We start from the raw sequence: 15964 nt of genomic DNA on the forward strand, positions 1-15964 counted from the left end.
TTAGCTGTAGCTCTATTATATATACGATTAAAAATAATAACATTGTTTCTTGATCCATATCTGTATGTCAGATGGTTAAAATGAACTGGGAAAGGCAAATTTATGATAAGCGTTGCTCTGCAGGAGGGCGCAGGTGAGCCGGGGAGTCGTAGGGAAGGACTCTCCCTGTGTCTCTGTCTCTTCCACTAGGACTTTTGAGGCTATCTTGACCCAAGTCTCAGGGATCACTGGGGGAAGATGTGATTGCAGGTGTTGTGTTTTTGTGTGTGCTTTTCTGTATGTTTCAATTAAAAAAAAAAAAAAGTGGTGGGTTATGAGAAACGGAACTGGGCTGAGCTTCCCGAGACGGGTCTGGGTGCGTTGTCTCAGCGAGCTTGCCCTGTCCGTCCACAGGGCCTCTCTATGTCATCGTCGAGTATGCCTCGAAAGGCAACCTCCGTGAATACCTCCGAGCCCGCAGGCCGCCCGGGATGGAGTACTCCTATGACATTAACCGCGTTCCCGAGGAGCAGATGACCTTCAAGGACTTGGTGTCCTGCACCTACCAGCTGGCGAGGGGCATGGAGTACTTGGCTTCCCAGAAAGTGAGTCCTTCACGTTCTCCTCAGTTGGGTGGATTCCAGTGAAAAAGGTCCGTGAAGAAAACGGGCAATTTGGACGTGCTCATTTGCTGAATCAAGCCCTTGCTTGTCTTGTACAACCTGGAAAATATTTATTGCGTTATTCACGTTTGGTGAACTCTTTAAAAGCCAAAGCAGCCTCAGACGTGACACAGCAGAGATGAGCAGAAAAGATGTCTCTTCCCCTGGGATTCTGCTCTCGGTACAGAACAGCTAGGTTAGGGGGCGCTGCCTTTAATTCTGATGAGTTTTTTGGGCTTTGTTTTGGGATGAGTTTTTGGACATAGACTTTAGGTGTCGTGTTTATAGTTTTAAGCTTGGAAGGGCCCTAAATATTCTACGACTATAGATCATGCAAGGGGACATTTTAGGAACACGGAGTCCTGGGTGTCAGCTGGGTTTATTTTGTCTCATTTAGCGGGGTGACCCTCTGGTTCGAAATTGGCCAGGTCCCCTGAGGTGAACCGTCTGCATTCCAAGCATGCTACTTGCAGTGGAACTTTAAACATCTGAGTTATTCTGAAAGCAGTTAGGTGCCCCGATGTCCTCTGGGGCATTTTGGATGACCCAGGACACCCTGCCTTAGCTCACACTTCGGCAGGGGGGGAGGGTTGCAGAACTTCCCCCTTGGACAGAAGTGGGGTTCCTTCCTACCTGTGGTGGGGCTCGATGCTGCTCTTTGGGTCCCCAAAGAAGTGAGGTTCTCTTGTGGGCGTGGACCCCTTGTCACCGGGGACCCGGGCTCGGTCATGGCTCTGCCCAGTCACAGCAGTGAGGGATGTGACCACAGGGATAAGGGAGGGGTGGCTGTCCCTCAGCCCCTGCTTCTGTGGCTGTGTTGGAACGTGGCCAGAGCTCCCACATGGTCTGTTTTTTTGGTTTGTTTTTTATTTTCTGTTTTGTTTGTGTTTTATTTTCAAGGGAGTCCAGAGTTGGAGACTTTCTCAGATTTCTTTTTTTCCGGGAAAAGCTCTTAACCTGTAGATTTTAGGGAACTGTTCTGTGCCCGCGATTGTGCGCGTGTCCGGGAATACAGGCCCAGCTGAAAAGTCTTCGACGTGAGGAAATGGATCATATCCAGAATGGGGGACATTTGACAAGACATCACTTCCACATGTCCAAGACATGAGAGACAAAAACCACTTGGGGGGGACAATTCAGATTAAGGGAGGCTTAAGGGACAGGATAACCATGTGTGCATGTGTGACCCTGGACTGGGCCTTGGGCAGGGTAGGAAAGGCGGCAGCTTTTATAGAGAACATTCAGGAACAACGGAAACCTGAATTGGGTCTACATTGTATAATACGATTGGATCGATATGCAGTCTGGGGGTGGTGAGAGTGGTCCTGGATTAAGGTGGGAGATATTTTTTACGTGTTTGGGTGTGAGGTGTGTAGTCACTTTTAAATGGTTCAGGCATACAAAGATGTGTGGTGGGGGGACATTGTGAAGGGAGAGAGCCGGCGCGACAAGCCATCCCAGCACACATGGACCGTCGTCGTTCTCTTTCACCCTTGCTGTAGCTTTCAAATGTTCCTCACTAAACCCTGGGGAGCGTGACTCCCCCAGGTCTGGGGACCTGGACACTCTGTACCCTTCCCTGCATGGGACAGGGGAAGCATTTTTTGGATATAGCATGGCTCTGCTATTAATACAAAGGCAGTAGGAAGGCTGGCTCGGTCATTTTATTATCCCTCAAGCAAACATTCCCGAGCACTCCTGACTCCTGCCTCGAGCCCTAGGTCAGGCTCCCGTAGTGGGTGGCCGCTACGGGCGGAGTCCTTGGACCTCTTGGAGCAGGAACCTCGGGCGACAGCAGGAGAAATCAACAATAAGTGTGGGAAGACAAATAAGGATGGGAAAGGTTGAGAGGTGTGCTGTGCAGGAGACCGATGGTGGGAGGTCAGTGGGGGGTTGGTGGGGGAAGGTGGCTGGTGAGCGCCCCTGCCAGGGGACAGCCAGGAGCCAGGAGCCGAGTGTGAGATGTGGCTGGAGACAGGCAGGCCCAGCTCGTTCCAGGCCTCACGGCCCCGGGCCAGGCCTCCAGATTGCGCCCTCGGCAGGGGTGACAGGGGCACGTCTGTGCTCTAAAGATGGCTCGCTGGGACGCTGCTCACAACTGGTGGGTCGCAAGCTTGGTGCTGGCGTGTTGGGCTCGAGTTTCTTGGCTCCCACAGGTACTGGAGGTACCTGCTGTTGCTCTGGGATACTTAGTGATTTCTAGCCTGAGAGATCGGATGGTAGGACCAGGAGGAGGAAGACTCCGAGGCGGGAGGTCGGGGAGACGGCGGGCAGAGATCCTGGTGGGCACTTGGGCAGGTGCTCTGAACACCAGGGAGAGCCAGTCAAGGGCCGGTGCCGGGAGGAAACTGCGGGCTGAAGCTCAGCCCTGGGGCCTGGGCTGAGACCTTGGGAGCCAGCAGAGGAAGTGTGGTTCCCAGGCACGGGCAGTCCTCTAGCTGGGGAGAGTTAGAGTAGAGGGGGAGTAGGAAGAGCTCTCAGTTTCCCGAGCTTGGCTCAAAGCACCTGATGGCAGTGGAGGGCGAGGGGACACAGAGAGGTGGGAGGAAAGGCAGGATATGGTTCACAGAGGCCCCAGGACGGGTTTTTGGAAGGCAGAGCGTTGTTGCGCCCAGAACGGGGCAGAAGAATGTGTCTTCTTGCACCTGGCTGGTAGAGCCCGTGTGGACCCCCCATTGCTCCCCAGCCCTGAGGACTCTGAGATCCTTCCTCTTTGGAACTGTTGCGTATAGGTAAGGGGGAACTTTGTGAAAGGGGGCAATTCTCATTATTAATCAGTACCAGGTTTTGAGAGCTCAGCATCTGCTAGGCACAGGACGAGCATTTTCTGTACAGTATCCTCCCATGACCCCAGAACACGTCTGAAGTAGGGGCGATTTTAGGAGAAGGATGCTGAGGGCTGTCCGGAGATGCCAGGACCCCTTCGAAACCAGGTGTGCCTAAGTCATTGTCCTTATTTCCAAGATGGGGACTCCTAGGTCCACAGAGCAGAGAAAAGTCGCTGGTCCCAGGCTTGGCCCTTTGGCCCAGTACCCACCATGCCCCCCAGCCTCCCTCGCTGCTCTCTGGTAATCCCTGCCTCACTCTGGTTGGGGGGTGGGGGTGGGGACGGGACTGATAAGATGCCCTGTGTCAGGGCTTTGCTCACAGACACAGAGTGGGCTAGAAGGGACGGAGTTGTATATCATTAGGGCCTTGAAGGGTTCCAAAGCCCTTCATAGAAGATTGCCTGTAGTTAAGGACCTAGAGCTGGTGTTAAGCCAGCGGTAGCTGAAGATCTTAAGAATGGTCCCCTCCAGTGGAGACCGCCTGCGAAGATGGAGGCTTATTCCTGATGGAGGAGGGTGAAGAAGCTGGGAAGGGCCCAGATTCTGGTCTGCTCGTGCGCACGCCTCCCAGCCTCCAGCCAGGACCTCGCTGGAGGCCTGCTTAAGGAACTGTTGAGTGAGCTCTCTGGCTCATTACTGATGGAATGCAATAATGAATTCGGCTCAGTAAACATTTACTGGGTCAGGCTCTGCTGTCGGTGCTGGGAATATAGACATGAACACGCAGGGTCTGTCCTTGAGCCGTTGAAATATGTGCACGTGTGTGCATGTGTGCACGTGTGTTGGTGGGGAGCTAGGGGTGGGCAAGTAAAGAGACATCAGGACTGTACAGACTACAACAAGGTAATGTGGGGTATTTGAACCTTGTACAAATTATGAAAGCTTTGCTTTTTAGTTCAAAGCACACTAATTTTGCTTTTTACCAAATCCCAGAGCCAGTTCGACTTGCTTCAAAGTGTTAAACCTGAGCGGGTGGTGTTTTTGTTACTTCAAGCAGGGCCAGCTTCCCCATCTGTAAAATGGGTACAATCCTACCCATCTCATGGGGAGCCCTGGGAATTTAAGTCAGCCCGCCGTGCAGTGGCCCCCGTCACACTGTCTGGGCCATAGGGATGTTAGTCTTCCTTCCCTTCGTGACCTGCGGATCTCCGCTTCCTTAAGAAATGGATGCCAAATGGTGTGAGGACCTTAGTTATGTAAACGGTCAGCTCGGCCCTGGAAAACAGCTCCGATTTCTGCAGATGATGGGAATTTGGCTTGATGTTAATTATTTTCTTTTTCTTGTGTGTTGCTTCCAAGTCTCTTACCGTCCAGCCCAGAGGGTGGGCGTTGGTATCTGCTAGCACCGTGGGATGTGGGACTTGGGTGCTCGATCCTGGCTCTCGCCGAGACGATGATGGAGGTCACTGTTGTGGTGTCTCTTGAGTTGAGCCCTCATGTGTGGTGGGAGCCCAGCGTGTGGGAATCCAGAGTCTTCTGACCACACAGCTTGCCAAATGCACAGAGCTCGCGTCGGCCGGGAGCACGCTGCCGGGAGAGTTTGGCCGAGGGCTTGGAAGTTCAATTTGAGGAGGCCTCCAAACTGGAACACGGCTCCCGCCCCGGCCGGATCCCCAGGCGGCTTCTGGGAGCTCTCACGTTTCCTGCTTCCGTTCTGGCCAGGCTCAGGCATACTTACTTGCGGGCTTCTCCTGCTCTCCCTTTCCCGGTCATCGCCCATCCAGGGGACCACGGAGGCATCTAAAATCAAGGAATCGTGGGGCAGTGGGTAGGAAAAAGTAACTCCTCATTTATCCTTCAGCGAGAGTGTGCCTTGCTCCTTTTTACCGGCCATTTCTTGGCGTCCCTAACTACAAGCAGCCCCGTCTGACCCTTGTCACGTGGCTGGGTAAGCCCTTCCTTCATCCACTGGTGAACTTTGCCAGGAGCCCATGTCAAAGCCTTTGGTAGAACTTTTTGTTCACGCCCTTAGACTTTGCCTTTTCCGAAAATAGGGGATGGTGATGGGGGAGTCTCCTTACCGTGTGTCATGATGAATTTTGTGACGCTGAAGTGTAACACTTCACAAAAGCATGTCATTTGCAGAAAGAAGAAACGGGAGTTATAATGACCAGACCTTTCTGAGGCCGAAGAATAGGTATCAGAACTATGAATTAGCTGCCCTGGGGGGAGTGCGTCTGTATTCTTCCCCTCCTCCTCAGCGCCCCCAGGTGTTTTGCAGACCTCAGTGGGGCCCTTTGTGTGGGCCGGTGTCCTCCAGGCCTGGGCGTGGACAGACAGGCATGGGTCATGATACAAGCCTGGAAAGGACATGGTCAGTTCTTTGAGAACCACAGCTTGTGGCGAGCATAGCAGGTGCGGCCAGGCTGGGTCTGGAAGGGTGGAGACCAGTCAGTGAGGCCGGCAGTGTGGCTCTCCGTGGGGCTGGGGGTGGCCAGTGGTGATGTCCTGGGCTAAGTGTGGCTAGAAGTGGGGACAGAGCGGGGTGGACAGACTGCAGAGGCCTGTGGGAGTCCGCGTCTGCAGAACTGGGGAGGGGTGTGCAGAGAATTCTGGTGCGTACCTCTTGGACTGAGAGAGACCCAAGATGAGAACGAGGGGAGCAGAGGCCTTGAATTTGAGGTGCTGACAGGATGTCACAGTGGAAATGTCCTGTAGCCTGTGGAAGATGACAGTTAGGGTCCCAGGAGAAAGGTTAGGAGAGAGGTAGGAATTTGCAGATCTTTTGTGTGTATCTAAGACTAGAAGCCCTGGGGATATGTAGACGTATACAAAATTAATGGGCTATTTCTTCCATTTTAAGGGACAGTGGAAGAGAGGAGCTAGACTGGGAGAGGGTGAACCAAGAGAAGGGATGGGATAGAACTCAAGGTAGGGGGTGGGGACTGTTTTTTAAAAGGAGCACGAGTCAACAGTGTCCAGAGCTGCAGAAGTAAACACTGAGGGGTTAGAAGAGCTCACTTGGGTCTGACTGGAGGTTCCCCATAAACTTTTGGGAGGAGCAGGGATGTAAAGAGAATGTTTGCAGACCGACCAGGAGGTAAAGACGATGTGGCCTTGGAGTTTAAACAGTTCTTCTGAAAGTCTGGCTGTAAAGGCTGGGATAGTAAGTGTAGACATAAAAGGTTTTTTGAATAATCTAGTACAGATCTCCTGGGAAGGGCGACAGTGTTGTTGAGGAGTCCTTTGCAAGGAAAAGAGAATTAGCAGCTTGGTGTATCTTTGCTCTTTGAAATTATTGGGGCCTTGGTTTTTAAAGTTACCTTTAATTAGAAAAGAAATGCCATTTTTTGACCCAAGATGTACTTTTCTGTCTGCATTGTAAGAAGTGAGTATGATTTCTCTTTGTTCTTGAAATAGTTTGAAATGAGTTCTTTCTTGATTTCAGTGTATTCATCGGGATTTAGCAGCCAGAAATGTTTTGGTAACAGAAAACAATGTCATGAAAATAGCAGACTTTGGACTGGCCAGAGATATCAACAATATAGACTATTACAAAAAGACCACAAACGTAAGTCTGCGGTGGTTCAGTGGTGGAAGGGAGGGGGGCTGGTGGTGGCACGGAATGTTCCAGATGAGAGATGATAGGCCTTCATTGCTCTGCCCTTTATCCCTGTTCCTGGGCCACGCTCTTGACAAACTTCTCAATAAGCACATTTCAGCTGCCTTTAAGATACTTCGAGTAAATGTGAAACAGCCTTGTCCACAGAACCATCATCAGGCTCTTTGTCAAGAACTTCCCCAGCCAAAACTAGAGCTTGGGAGTTTCTGGATTGATTTTTGCCCCGGAGGTGGTCAGGGTGTGTCTCTGTGTGAGGGAGATCAAGCGTCATGAGAGTCCAGAGAAACGGCATTTTACTCGTGTGCCCAGATCTGTGCATTTTGCATGTTACACACAGGCCCTGCGGGGACTGATCTCTGCTCTGAGGACGCACCAGTGACAATCAGTGTCAGCTCTCAGATAGGACACAGCCTGCTGAGCGAGCAAAAGTAAACTGGTTGTAATCTAGCGGTTTTTACCTTTTCACCCCCTCACACCCGCAGGGGCGACTTCCAGTCAAGTGGATGGCCCCAGAAGCCCTTTTTGACCGCGTGTACACCCACCAGAGTGACGTGTAAGTAACTCCCTTCTTCATTCTTTGGCGCCTGCCGTATTTCACACATCGATGGAAGGTACAGGAGGCGGCCTCAGAAAGGGCGGATTTTCTGGTAGGCTGGTCACCAGTGCACTGTTGCTAATCTGCCCAGCTTCAAAGTGCATGGGGTGGGGTGGGGGGGGGTGTAACTTTGAACCTCCTCCCGCCAGGGCGAAAGTGCTCCCCCTTCCCCCCAACTTACTCACGGATCTACGACTACAGAGCTGCTGTGTCATTTGCCAGGCTGTTGGCGTGTTCTTTGCTCCCTGAAAGAAGGAATTTTGAAACTTCTTACTGAGGCTGGTTTGTCCTACTCCCCCCGACCCTGCCTCCTGGGCTTGTCCTTGTAGGGAGAAGCCAAGTGGGGCGGGTGATCTCCACAGGGCCCACTCGTTCTCTTCGTCCTCGGAAAAAATCTGACCTCGTCCTGCCATCCTTGATGAGATTAGAGAAATAGAGTGAAAACTATATAACATTTCCATTATGATACACTTAAAAATACCATCAGGGTCAGGCTTCAACTGATATTTCAGAATTTCAGGTTTGGAAATTAGGCTGGAAGAAGTTACCCTGGTGGGAAACCAGGGGGAAGGTACAGAGCATCTCTCTGTACTGTTTTTTCCAAGTTCCTGCGAGTCTATAATTAGCCCAAAATAAAAAGTTTAAAAAAAAAAATCAGTTGAGCTATTTTTATTTACGGGACCAAGAGGCTCCCTGGGGTAGGCCTGGTGTCGCTGCTGGTCCCCTTTAGCAGTCCCAGAAGAAAGGCATTCTGAAACCCATTTTTGTAGGGAGTCAGCTGCCTGCATTGTGCTCCCACTTTTGCTCTAGACAACACTGGGGAGAGTTTCATTGCTCACCCCAAACCTGAAGGGAGTCAGGAAGGGTGTGTGTTTTGAGCCTTGGGGACGTAGGTAAATGCAGGAGTCTTGGCTTGATTATCCCAGGAACAGCGAGCACCCTGAACGAGGCTCAGAAAGGCCAACTGGCCTCCACGAGGTCAGGTACCCAGGGTGCCCTGCGAGATGCTTTCAGTTTCTGCTGCAGGAAACCCTTTGGGCTCTGGGATTCCTTCATTGTCACCCCAGCCCGGTGCCCGCTCCCTTCCTGACCTTAGTGGTGAAATCTTTGTGCTCTCTGATGCTCCAACTGCCACACTGGGCAGCTGTTTACCTCGCAGAACGGGCTTGATGGCCTTACTCGGTCAGCAGCCCCTACTGGTGTGTCTCAGCCCCCCGAGGGGGTGTCAAGACGCAGAGGCTGATGGAAAAGCTGGATGAGAGCATGAAGAATTTTGCAACTTAGGAGCTGAGATCCTCCCCATGGCTAACGCTGCATTTAAGAATGTCAGAATAAAAAAGCAACCACCCCAGATCTCCACCAACAAAAAACAAAAAAATGGAGGGATGGTTTCCCACCCCTACTCTGTTGTCTGTTGACGGAAAATTCCAAGGGACCATCCCTCACGTTGTCCTCATTTGGGAAGGATGCTCCTTCGGGGCAGGGAGGGCCCTGTGGGATGAACCGGAGGAGGGTTCGGGCCATTTGTCTTTGAACAGGAGAAGTGAGTGGGCGTTGACGTTATTTACTGGGTACATTTGGGTTTGGGGTTCAGGTGGGTTGGTGACACTGTTTTGTCTCTTCCTTGCAGTTGGTCCTTCGGGGTGTTAATGTGGGAGATCTTCACGTTAGGGGGCTCCCCCTACCCAGGGATCCCGGTGGAGGAACTTTTTAAGCTGCTTAAGGAAGGACACAGGATGGATAAGCCGGCAAACTGCACCAACGAATTGTAAGGACCCTGTTCTCTCCTGATAACCGAGCGGACCCACGATGCCATTAACTCTCTCGCAACTTATTTCGGGTTTCCCTAAGGCCCCTGGTTTTCCGTACAGGCCCTAGGAAGAATTACTGCTGAAGCTTTCTGGGCTTAATCCCAGGACTGGGGTGGATGGCTACACGGATGGCCCTAACTGTCCAAAAGAGAAAACATCGTTCCAAGGTGTATGGAGTGAGCTTTAAACCAGGGCATTGGGCTTCCCGGCGGAGGGCGTCTGACTTTATTAGAGAGTGAGCCTCAGTGGTCTTCCTGGGCCACTGGGCCGTGCTTCGCTTTTGTCTCTTCTCAGAGGGACAGGGAGATTGGAACTGGCCCTTTCTCATACGCAGGCTAGAAAGCACAGCCTTTCCTCATGACCTGTGTCTGTCCCCAGAGAGGCCAGTGGGCATGGGCGACCGCTGAAAATTGCTCTTATGGATTGACGTTGACCACATTTCTTCAGAGCACACTGGTGTCTGGTTACCTCTGTTCTACCCATAGTCTAGCACAGAGAATTAAGAATGTGTCCAGGTGCCATCCTTGGAGTCCCAGATCTGACTATAAAACCACGAGCTGGTTTCGAGAAAAGCCTGGCCCACACTTCAAGTGGAATTATGTTGTGTTTGTGACATGCGTCTTGTGCAGTAGAATCAGTGCTTTGAAAGGGAGTCTCTCTTCCCAACCCCCCTAGGATTAACTAAGAAGAGTGATTGTCCCGGAGACTGTGGTCTATTGTATATCGTTTCATGGGGATTTTATATCCGTAATCCCATGAGTGCTTTTCACTGTACAGTGGACATCTGATGAATGGCCACATTTTTATAGTATATTATATAAAGGTATTTATTGTGCTGCCTGTCATTCCTACTGCTTTTTCTAATATAGAGGGTCTGTCGAAACCCATGATCAAGATAAGGCCTGGGACCCTAGGCCTGTCCAAGAGTTAATCAGGAAGTTAATGTGCAGCCCTGGGATGGCAGCTTAATTCATGAAAACCTTACGTTAAAGTTGTGGTTTTCAAACTTCATTTTTTTTAAAACTGAGGAACCTTTGTCCTCTGTAATCATTAAAATAAAACCCAAAGTGTCAGGGAGAAGAATGTGTAGCGGCTTTGGTCGGGAGCAGGGGCCGGGGGGCAGGGGGCAGGGTGTGCTGAGAAGAGGCTGGAGAGCCCGTTGGTCCTAGAAGGCTTTTCCCCGCAGCGTCTGAAAGTGCCCGAAAGGTGTGATAACCACCGTGCTGTGTCACTGTCACAGGAACACACAAGCCCGCAGCAAAGATGTAGGAAAAAGTCTCTCCTGATGGCATAGACACTATCCTAAAACATTTGGGGGGCAAAGTGATGTGTTTGTAGCCCAAAGCGCCTTTCAAGAGAAATCAAGCAGTGAATTTTTTGGGAAAGCAAATAACTGCTTTCTAATTTGGAAAGTTCTGATAGATCTTCCTAGCTTAGGACGTATCTCCCTAGCGCCTGTTAACACTGGCTGGTAGCCGTGCACCTCGTCCTTACAGAGTTAATTCACCAGGAAATCCGTTTCCCAGGTATATGATGATGAGGGACTGTTGGCATGCGGTGCCCTCCCAGAGGCCGACGTTCAAACAGTTGGTAGAAGACTTGGATCGGATTCTCACTCTCACAACCAACGAGGTAAGAACCCTCTTCCGGGAGCCTGGGGTCCTTTCTTGGGAGGCCCGTGCGGCTTTTCCAGCAAAACCTCCCCCGTCGGAGTCTGGGGTATAGGTCCTCGTTTTCCCACCGGGGTCAGACAGAGTTAAAATGTGTGTTCCTCCTAAATCCTGGTTTCTCTCAGGACTGCGATTTGAGAGTTCTGACTCAGGAAACCAGACCGAGGGCCCTCTTCGAGGCTGCCGCTCTCTGTGGCCTTCGGGTGGTGGGTCCAGGCTGTGCTAGGCTGGACAGTGAGGAGACGAAAGAAGCGTCCAACAGCAGCATTTGGGTTTGGGTGTGAGGAGCTTGGGTTTCTGTGTCCTAGTAATGAGCATAGGAGCTGCTGACCTTCTGTTACTGGTGCAGTCCTGCCATTCTCGCTTCCCGCACACGGCACAGTCCGCCGTGACCGTCCGGTAATGGCGTGGGGCATGTGGTCTCCATCTGTGTGCATGTGAATGTATACACAGTTTCCTGTAACGAGGGGCTTGTGATTTTTTTTCAAGATTTATTTATTTGAGAAAGAGCGAGAGAGTGGATGGGGGAGGGGCAGAGGAGGAGGGAGAGAGAGAGAGAGAGAATCTCCAGCAGACTCCCTGCCGAGCTCAGAGCCTGACGTGAGGCTCGATCTCATGACCCTACGATCCTGGACGGAGCCAAAATCAAGAGTCAGATGCTTAACTGACTCAGCCAGCCAGGCACCCCTGGGACTTGTGATTTTTAAGTGAAAACTTGTACCCTTTTGTTAAAATATTTTTCTAGAAAATATTTATAATCTCTACCAATGAAAGAAACACTCCTCTGTCCCTGACTGTCAGAATCCAGTCATGGTAGTGCTCAGCATGCGGACAGAGTGGTCTCTATGGTTGTAGAGAGTGTCTGATCTGAGCAGGGAAGATGATAAACCCGCCAAGGTCAGAAGAATCCCACGAAAAAATGGTTAATGAATCAATTTGTGATATTTAATGAGGGTGCAGCAAATAGTCTTCCTTCAAACAGGAAAAAAAGTCCCCAAACCCAGTTCTCTTGACAACAACAAAAAGAGGTTAAAATTGTTTGAACAAAAATATACATTTAATGTATTTTTGAATACCTTTAATAGTTTTAGAATGATTTTTTTATTTTAAATCAAATGTTGTGATATGAAGCCTTAAGCCAGCAACATTATCTTGTGCGTCTAACTGTAGCTGATAAAAGGGGAGATTGCATTTAAATGAATACAGCTGACCTTCAGAAGTTGAAAGGAAAGGAACAGTTCAAGGGAAAAAAAGCAACTTTCTTCTCCTGCCAAAATTGTTGTTTCTAGTGTAAGTTCCTTTAACCCTAGACTTGGAATCCACTGATACCCCTCTCTTCCCTCTATCAGATCTGAACATTTATGGCTGCATTTAGAAACTGGGAAAGCACTGATAATCCATTTTAATGGTCCTAAGTCCAGGCGCAATGCTCTGTATTTAAATATTTATATTTAAAGTGGGCCCATTCATACCGAAATTTACATCTAGCATCCTAAAATAAAAAAGCAGAATGCCATATTGTCTAACGGATATAAAAATCGAAGTTTCTTTCCTTCTGAAAATCATTACCATATGCTTGAGAAAAATGGTTCCATTTAGGACAAAATTTCATTTTTATCATTGTAAGCAAAAAGTTCTCTTTTGATGTGGTGGGCGTGTTTGTTTCCAGTTGTGCGGTTAATGCTGATGTTGTTGGAACTGACACATTCCCCATTCTGGGATGGGGACTCTTTCCCTTGCCAGCCCTGGTGATGAATTATAGTGGGGTTTTTTTGGGGGGGTGGGGGAACGGGTCTTTTAAAATGTAGAGTCGCCAACATTCTGCGGGTTCTTCTCTGATAACACCGGGGCCGGTTGTGCTGTGGTCTGCGCTTTCTGCCTCCCCTCTCAGCAAAACCACACATCCTGGAATGTCACTGGCTTCAGGGTGTGGGAGCAGAACCACCCCAGCGTGTGAGCCCAGTGGAGGCAGCAAAACCCAGAAGTTCCTCAGTTTAGAAATCTTTCCATAGTTTCTGAGCAAGGGTCTGCGAATCTGTTCAGTAAAGGGCCAGATAGTGAACCTTTCTTTATCTCTGTGAGCCCAACCGTTCAACTCAGCCGTCAAGGCGAGAAAGCAGTTACAGACAACATGTCAAGGAGCGTGTCTATGTTCTGAGTAAAACTTGATGGACCCTAGCATTTAAATTCTATATGGATTTTATGTCCTTTGATGTCATTTTAATGCCACGAGATATTATTCTTCCTTGGATTCCCCACCCCCCCCAACCCTTGAAAAATGTTAAGAACATTTTAGCTCATGTTTCAAAACATGTTTTTAGCTCTCAGACCATACAAGACCTGGCAGTGGGCTCTCACCCTGCCATAAGTTGGAGGAAATGTTATCCTGGGTCATCCAGTGGACTCTCTTCACAGCAACCCCAGCAGAGGCTGGAGGGAGCAGAAGAGCCCCTTCCGAGTTTCAAACTTTTCTTTAACAGTCCATTATGGATTTAACATACACGAGTACATCCGAGCCTTTTCTGAACCTGTTTACGTTTTCAAACTCGGAGAGCTTCTGAGAGTAATGAATTCCATCTGTGAAATTACCCGCTGAATGGAGACAGAGTCCCCCTAAATTATCCTAGAAACTGCGATAGTAAAGCGTAATTCGTAAAATAAATATTCACGGTCTCCACTATTTTAAGGGGTCCCCGGAAACCATAACACATTGCGTTTTTTTCATTTTTTGTGGGGCCTCGGATTTCAACTCTGTGCTCTCTCGCTCTCTCTCTCTCTCTCTCTCTCGACGAGGCACGTAGCAAGCCACTTGTTGGGGTCTGTGCGAGTGGACTGGAGGGCTCAGAATTTTCCCATTCCCTCCTCGCCACTCGTTTATTGATGATGGCTTATAAGAGAAGAGTTCAAGGCAGCCTCGGGTCAATCAAGTGGGGGAGGGGTCTCGAGGAGGTCTTTGTGGGAGCGGCCGGGGGGAGGGGGGACCGGGTCCCTGAATCCTCCAGGGTGCCCCGTCCCGTCTCCACTCCGGTAGAGCATCTCAAGAGCCTGCATTTGAAATAAAAGTCTTCTCTTCCCTTCTTTCAGGAGTACTTGGATCTCAGTCAGCCTCTCGAACCGTATTCACCTTGTTATCCTGACCCGAGATGAAATAAAACGTCTTCTCTTCCCTTCTTTCAGGAGTACTTGGACCTCAGTCAGCCTCTCGAACAGTATTCACCTAGTTACCCCGACACAAGGAGTTCTTGTTCTTCGGGAGATGATTCTGTTTTCTCTCCGGACCCCATGCCTTACGAGCCCTGCCTTCCTCAGTATCCACATGTAAATGGCAGTGTTAAAACATGAATGAGCTTGTCCTTCTGTCCTTCCGTCCCCACACGGGACGGCACCAGGAGCCTAGCCACACTGAGCAGGGAGGCCATGCCTCCAGGAGCCGCTTGGCTCCGCTTGTATATATGGATCAGAGGAGTAAATAATTGGGAAAGTAATCGGCACACGTGTAAAGAATTTATACAGTTGGAAACTTGTAATCTTCACCAGGAGAAGAAGAATGTTTCTGGGGCCGTGGACTGCCGTGGGCCGCCACGCGCCCGTGACCCACTGTGGGTCCTGGCTGTGGGCCCTCTGAACTCAAGGCAGACTTACGTTCTGCCTTCCTTGTGAATTTTGTAATAATTGGAGAAAATATATGTCAGCACACACTTACAGAGCACAATGGCAGTATATAGGTGCTGGAAGTATGTAAATATATTCAAATTATGTATAAATATATATTATATATTTACAAGGAATTATTTTTTGTATTGATTTTAAATGGATGTCCCAATGCACCTAGAAAATTGGTCTCTCTTTTTTTAATAGCTCTTTGCTAAATGCTGTTCTTACACAGAATTTCTTAATTTTCACCGAGCAGAGGTGGAAGAATACTTTTGCTTTCAGGGAAAATGGTATAACATTAATTTATTAATGAATTGGTAATATACAAAACAATTAATCATTTATAGTTTTGTGTTTTGTTTTGTTTTTTTGTAATTTAAGTGGCATTTCTATGCAGGCAGCACATCGGACTAGTGGATCTATGGCTTGGACTTAACTAGTTATCAGATTCTTTGAAAAGAGAAATATTTACAGAATATGACTAATTTGGGGAAGATGAAGTTTTGATTTATTTGTTTAAACTCTGCTGTCAAATGATTGTTCTTACACCACCAAAACGCCGGTAGGAAACAAACCCATTAGGAGGAGAGTGTTTTGTTTTGCTGTGCAGCTCTGTCATTGGGCCCCTGGAACATTCAACTAGACTTCCCAAGACAAATGGTACCAGCGTTCTCTTAAAAAGATGCCTTAATCCATTCCTCGGGGATGGACCTTAGTTGACGACTGTACTCCTCTCCGGCAGCTGGCCTTCTGCCCTGAGTTGCACGTTAATCAGATTAGCCTGTATTCTCTTCAGTGGATTTTGGTAATGGCTTCCAGATTCACTGGTGTTAGAGAAGCCTTTTAGAATCTTCACATCTCATCGTAGAAATTGAAACACTGAGTTATTCTGCTGATCGTTCTGGAGATACTTCCATCTTTTTAAGGGATTGCTTCTGCCTAAGTCTGGCAGGACCTCACCAAAAGATCAGGCCTCATACCAACGTCAGACACAATGTTGCCGTGTTGTGCATTCTATATGAAAGTATCGTGTTTTGCTTTGGAAACAAACACCTACTCACTTTGCTATAGCCATGCAACATGAATGCAGATTACACTGATTCTACTTGTTACAAAATTGGAGAAAGTATTTAATAAAACCTGTTAATTTTTATACTGACAATAAAAATGTTTCTACAGATATTAATGTTAACAAGACAAAAT

The 15964-nt window shown here is 49.1% G+C and overlaps 1 protein-coding gene across 4 annotated transcripts in view; it reads left to right on the forward strand.

Moving 5' to 3' along the window:
• FGFR2 (fibroblast growth factor receptor 2) overlaps positions 1 to 14570 on the forward strand; it is a 101627-nt gene extending 87057 nt beyond the window's left edge. For 3 of the 4 annotated variants that reach the window (XM_080822351.1, XM_080822354.1, XM_080822353.1), the window contains 6 exons: positions 394 to 584; positions 6858 to 6980; positions 7514 to 7584; positions 9257 to 9394; positions 10964 to 11069; positions 14285 to 14570. In XM_080822351.1, coding sequence (XP_080678477.1) covers positions 394 to 584; positions 6858 to 6980; positions 7514 to 7584; positions 9257 to 9394; positions 10964 to 11069; positions 14285 to 14449 — 794 coding nt within the window. In that variant the 3' untranslated portion in view covers positions 14450 to 14570. Of the gene's footprint in view, positions 1 to 393; positions 585 to 6857; positions 6981 to 7513; positions 7585 to 9256; positions 9395 to 10963; positions 11070 to 14191 lie in introns of all 4 variants that reach the window. The other variant, XM_080822352.1, reaches the window with a different exon arrangement.
• Positions 14571 to 15964: the final 1394 nt, after the last annotated feature.

The sequence above is a fragment of the Martes martes genome, assembly GCF_963455335.1.
Source record: "Martes martes genome assembly, chromosome: 14".
NCBI classification, from domain to species: domain Eukaryota; kingdom Metazoa; phylum Chordata; class Mammalia; order Carnivora; family Mustelidae; genus Martes; species Martes martes.